Here is a 6,000-nt window from a genome sequence, read left to right as displayed (position 1 = left end):
CAAACAGATGCTGAAGCTTCAGGAAGCCTTCACAAGTCTTTTGCAACCTTAATGAGAAATCACTTTTTCTCTTCAAACTTACACAATTTGGTTTTCTCCAGTCTCTGTTTTCAGAAGCGACCGGTGCAGCACTGGCGCAGACAGCGGTGCCAACGCGGGCACTGCAGACCCGGTCAAGTGAGGTAAACGGTGCAGAGAAACCACCCTCCCGAAGGATAAGGAGTGCTCAGCCGGTGCTGACTCATGTTTGCTGCTGGACACCAGCGCAGCTGCTGACTCACTCTCCCATTTGGGTTTGGTAACCATCCAGCTCCTCTCTCTCGGAAGGGAACGCTGCTTCAACCAGCATCACCTACACAACAGCTGAAACCATCTGATTTGATGAACTACTGATATTATTCTTCAATTTGGGAAAGATACATTTACAGGAAATAATAACGATGCAGTACTCCATGTATTTATGATGAGTTTCAAGCCCTTATCCCCCACTCCCGTTTTATAGTCTTTACAAAGTCATTTCTTGTACAGCTTAACCTTGCACAGCTGGTATTGGGTTAGAGTTCACAGCCATCCGCTGTTACACTTTGGGAAGGTCCAAAGGAATAACTTGATGCTCTCAAGCCCATCCGCTACGGTTAAGGACAGTTTACAACCTAGGCAAGTGCAGTTCAAGGAGTTTAAGGGCTGACAACCAAAGCAGCAATGCTCGTGGGCTCCCTGGATGACACAGAACATACCAGAATTATGAGACTACAGAACACACCCGAGTTTAATGTCTGTTCCTTTTAATAGCATTTTTTCTTTAAATATCAAAACGCTTCCACATAGACACAAGCTGTGCTGCTTGCGAGGAATATAGGCATTTTAAAGTGACAATAAAACATCCACATCCTGTTCTGCATCTACACAGTGACCACCTAATAGCATGCAACGCAGCAATAAGGTACAGATAGGTGGGTGCAGTATTTCATCCCTACCTTCCTCCTCACACAACTGCATAAAATGTGATTTTGCAGCATTCATGGATCTGAGTAAATGGCCCCTATCCATTTATTAAAGCACTTGAGCCTTAGAAAACGAGGAATCCCTTGGCCAAGAGTTAACTGCAATCCTACACACATGGAACCAATCCTCAGCCTGAGCAACTCAAAAGCTGATGAAGCCATTCCCGGCTGTGAGTATGGACACATTGAGAGGGACTACAGGCTGCAAGGATTGTGCTGGGAAAGCAGGGAACAAAGGAGCCACATGCTCAACGCTAACTAAAGAAACCCTTCAGAATTAATTACTGTTCTTAGCGCTGCAAGGCTCAACACAATGACATAGAAGTCATTCTATCCTACATGCTGGATTTTCAGTGAAGATGCTGGTGAGCTCTGCCTTCCCCCCATGCAGCAGGACTGAAGGGTTTCAGGTGCCCAGCACAAAGCAGAAATGCCCTGGAGGCAAATTCTGGTCCAGGGCATCACTCATCACACAGCTCCCAAGCGGTCACTGACAGCAAAGAGGTGAAACATCTGTCACAGAATTACACAGCCGTTCAGGTTCAGGACCTTTAAGCTCATCAAATCCCACGATAAACCCAGCACTGCCAATGCCACCACCAAACCCTGATCCCGAGCACGACATCCGCACAGCTTTTAAACCCTCCAGGGATGGGGACTCTACTGCTGCCCTGGGCAGCGTCTGCTAGTGGCAGAGAACCCAATCTGTGAGGGAATATTTCCTGATATCCAATCTAACCCTCCCCTGGCACAACTTCAGGCAATTTCCTCTCATCCCATCACTTGTCCCTTGGGAGAAAAGCCCAGCACCCACCTCTCCACAACCTCCTTTCCAGGAGCCGCAGAGAGTGATGAGGTCTCCCCTCAGCCTCCTGTTCTCTAGATTAAACAGCCCCAGGTCCTTCAGACGCTCCCAGAACCTCTGGGCTCCAGACCCTTCCCCAGCTCTGTTCCCTTCTCTGTACATGTTCCAGCCCCTCAAGGTCTTTTCTGGGAACGACAGAATCTCTTTGTTGGAAAAGACCTCGGAGATCATCGAGTCCAACCGCCCCTGTACATCACTGACCCATCCCTGAGCCCCTTGTCTTTTACACCCTTCCGGGGCTGGGGGCAGCCTCTGCCAGGGCCGAGAACCCTTTCCATCAAGGAGTATTTCCCAATATCACAGAATAGTTTGGATTGGAAGGGACCTTAAAGATCACCCAGGGCCATCCCGCTGGCTCAGGCTGCCCAGAGGCCCACCCTCGCCCCGGCCCTGAACCCCTCCGGGGTGTTCATCCAGCCTAACCCTCCCCTGGCGCCACTCGGGGCCGCTCCCTCCCGTCCCATCCCTCGGGAGAGCGGACCCGCTCCCGGGCCCAGCCCCACCGTGAGGCGCCCTCGGGCCCCGCCCCGGCCCCCCGTTGCCCCGGGCAACGAGGCGGCTCTCGCGAGAGCCGCGCGCCGGAAGCGCGCCGGGCACGTGACGGGGAGGCGGCGTCACGTGACACTGGAGCGCGGGGATTCCGAACGGCGCGGCGGGAGGTGAGGGGGCGACCGGGACCGGTACAGAGGAGCCCCGGTAGGGGAACGGGAACAGGGGGGGAGAGTGGCCCTGGGGACGGGGAGAGGGGGAAAGAGGAGTCCCGGGAAGGAGGAGCGAGAGATAAAGGCCCTCCGGGAACGGGATGGGGAGAGGAGTCCCAGGAGCGGGCACCGGAACGGGAAAGGCGGAAGCCTCGGTAAAGGAGGCCCCGAGGAGAGGAGGGGCTCTCCCTGGAACTTGGAGGATACCGGGAGCGGGGGCTCGGAGAATGTTGGGGGGCATGTCCTGGGAACGGGGAGGATACCGGGAACGGGGCTGGAGGAGAAGGGGAAGAGTCCCGGGCGCGGAGGCCTGAGCGGGAGCGGGTTCCTAGGCCCTGGGTCAGTCCCCGTGGCCGCCCCGGCCGTACGACCACGGAGCAAACGCGACCCTCCGTTCCCCTGCAGGGCCCGGCCGGGAGGATGCCCAGGATAACGCTGAACGGCGTCTCGGTGGAGTTCCCGTTCCAGCCGTACGCCTGCCAGGAAGCCTACATGGCCAAGGTGCTGGAGTGCCTGCAGCGGGTGAGTGGGCCCTGCCCGCCTCTTGGCCTCCCCTTACCACCACCTTTTCTGCCCCCCAGAAAGACCTTCCCTAAACAGAATTTATCACAATTCAGGCTTGCTTTGAGTTGTTCCTATGCTGCCTTTCCCAGCTCCTCTCTGACCTTCCTCTCTGACCTTCTCATGGGAGGTGGCCCTGCCCAGCATGGAGGGGTTGGAAGTGGATGAGCTTTTAGGTCCTTTCTAAGCCAAACCGTTCCCGGTTTCTGTGATTTTTTTTTCCCTGGTATTTTTAGTTCTCTATTTAGTTACTGAAGCCCCAGCAGTGTGCAGGTGGCAGCTGGAGGGAAGGTAGAATCATAGAATAACCAGGTTGGAAGAGACCCACCAGATCATCGAGTCCAACCATTCCTATCAAACACTAAACCATGCCCCTTAGTACCTCATCCACCCGTCCCTTAAACCCCTCCAGGGAAGGTGACTCACCCCCCTCCCTGGGCAGCCTCTGCCAGTGCCCAATGACCCTTTCTGTGAAGAATTTTTTCCTAATGTCCAGCCTAAATCTCCCCTGGCAGAGCTTGAGGCCATTCCCTCTTGTCCTGTTCCCCGTCACTTGGGAGAAGAGGCCAGCACGCTCCTCTCCACAACCTCCTTACAGGTAGTTGTAGAGAGCAATGAGGTCTCCCCTCAGCCTCCTATTCTCCAGGCTGAACACCCCCAGCTCTCTCAGCCGTTCCTCATAAGGCCTGTTCTCCAGCCCCTTCACCAGCTTTGTTGCTCTTCTCTGGACTCGCTCCAGAGCCTCAACATCCTTCTTGTGGTGAGGGGCCCAGAACTGAACACAGTTCAGTAGGTAGGCAGGATGTTTCTGCCTGACTTAGGAAAAGGAGGAAAAGCTGCACGGGTGATCCTTGTGTGTGTGCGGTCTGTCCTGACACAGCAGGGACAGGGATTATGGCGTCAGCCCCTGGACTGTTTGTGTAATTAATTGTTTTATCCACAATAGGATGGCCTTACCAAAGGAATGTCAAGTACGAAGTGGGTTTTAATGATAGCAATCTCTATTCTGGAGTTGTCACAGGTTCTGTTGGCTTCTTCTTAGAACAATTAAGCTTATCATGGAAACTTGGGCTTTCCATGTGGCTCAGTGTTTCTCCGTGCCGTGGGCAGTGCCTTGGTACGTCCCTGCTTGTGCTGGAAGCCTGTTAGATAGAGGAATTCCTACAGTACAATCAAACACAAACTGTCCTAGCAGCACGCGGTCAGCTGCTGTTTTCCTCCTGCAACTCATACCGCTGTTATGCACTCTATAAAATTGTAACATCCAGTAGGACCAAGTGTTTAGAAGAGCTTGGAAAATGTTCTGCCTAAACTGTGATGTGGGATACAGCCTTAATTCTAAGGGAAACAAGCAGGCTGTGATCTGAGAGTCACCACCTGGATCTGGTTTGGGATTTGTTTCCCCATAACTTCTTTTTATGTGTTTTTATGCTGAAATGGGATGTGTTGTAGTTGCTTTAAGACTGGAGAATTCCTGTGCTGAAAAGGAGATGATGTCTGGCTCTTAGTTTTAGATTGAGCTCTTAGTTGGTTAGTTGATCCTACAGGTCATGCATTTGTCACAAGATCTTGTGTGTGCTTAGGGTACTGCTGTCACTTATTACAAGGAAATCATTACAGCACAAAGATGTTTAGTAGCTGAATCTCCAAACTACTCTTCTTCCCCGCCCCCTTTTGTTTTATTTCTTGTCAATAAAGAAGGTAAATGGCATTTTGGAGAGCCCTACTGGCACAGGGAAGACCCTCTGCCTGCTGTGTTCTGCTCTGGCATGGCAGGAACACTTCAAAGACACTATCTCAGCCCGCAAAATTGCACAGCGTATGAATGGAGTGGAACTCTTTCCCGAGAGACCCATGTCATCCTGGGGTAATGCTACCACAGACGCTGATATTCCAGGTAAGCACCGGGACTTCTGTCCTTTATGATAAGGATGTAGGTATAAAAGCCGTGGAGCTGTTGTTTGGCAGCTGAAATAACACTGTTTCATGGATTTTAAAGGTGGCTTATGTATTTTTGTTTTCCTAGAACATCAGAACCTCACTGAGCTCTGTGTGTGTGGGAGTAGTTAGATGACAAGATTTCGTCCTGTCTCTACAAGGCAAACTGTTCATATAGTGCCAGCTGGAAAGGAGTTTTTGCTGTGCTAATACTGGCTTTCTGCTTTTTTCTGCTCTGTTTGGCAGCTTATTACAGTGACATTCCCAAAATAATTTATGCCTCCAGAACTCACTCACAACTCACGCAGGTGATTAATGAATTAAAGAACACCGTCTACAGGTAAATATGGCTTCTTCTGTTCAAATGAAAGGTTGAGGAACCCATTTCCTTTAGTTATTGATGGAACTTAGGTGGATGACTGTAAGAAAATGATATCCAGTGAAATGTAGTTCTCTTAATGTGCATGTATGGAACGTGAATTGGTTTGGGTTGTTTGGGGGACTTCTCAGACTTCACATCTTCTCTTATGTCCTTCGATTGCTTTGACTTTTTACAAAAAAGTATTGTGAATGTTTGTGGTGCATTTGTTCTTGTCATAACCTGATCACTTTTGATACATTATACCCAACCTAGGCATTTGCAGCTTCTTTCTTACCTTATTTTTAACATCAGTTTTGTGTGCTCTGTTTGAACAGGCCAAAGGTTTGTGTGTTGGGTTCCAGAGAGCAGCTTTGCATCCATCCTGAAGTGAAGCGGCAGGAGAGCAGCCACATGCAGGTGAGAAGGCGGCCTTGGTGGCACAAGCACAGTGAGAACGTGGTGGGTTTGTTTTGGTATAAGTGTGTATTTCTGAACTCGGACATTGTATAACTGCTGGAGGCTGTAGGGAAAGATCGCAGCTCTGAACCTGTGTGGAGGAACTTCTAGTTT

The 6,000-nt window shown here is 50.9% G+C and overlaps 1 protein-coding gene across 7 annotated transcripts in view; it reads left to right on the top strand.

Moving 5' to 3' along the window:
* Positions 1 to 2,488: 2,488 nt before the first annotated feature.
* The window catches only part of RTEL1 (regulator of telomere elongation helicase 1), a 43,260-nt gene continuing 39,748 nt past the window's right edge, over positions 2,489 to 6,000 (top strand). For all 7 annotated transcript variants that reach the window (XR_011338694.1, XM_069871502.1, XM_069871501.1 and 4 more), the window contains exons 1-5: positions 2,489 to 2,528; positions 2,976 to 3,092; positions 4,830 to 5,028; positions 5,316 to 5,409; positions 5,766 to 5,847. Coding sequence is in view for 6 of the 7 variants with exons in the window: in XM_069871502.1 (XP_069727603.1) it covers positions 2,991 to 3,092; positions 4,830 to 5,028; positions 5,316 to 5,409; positions 5,766 to 5,847 (477 nt within the window). In the remaining variant the exon portion in view is untranslated. The remainder of the gene's footprint in view (positions 2,529 to 2,975; positions 3,093 to 4,829; positions 5,029 to 5,315; positions 5,410 to 5,765; positions 5,848 to 6,000) is intronic.

The sequence above is a fragment of the Phaenicophaeus curvirostris genome, chromosome 18 (assembly GCF_032191515.1).
Source record: "Phaenicophaeus curvirostris isolate KB17595 chromosome 18, BPBGC_Pcur_1.0, whole genome shotgun sequence".
In the NCBI taxonomy this organism is placed as follows: Eukaryota; Metazoa; Chordata; class Aves; order Cuculiformes; family Cuculidae; genus Phaenicophaeus; species Phaenicophaeus curvirostris.
This window is presented reverse-complemented; position numbering and strand designations above follow the sequence as displayed.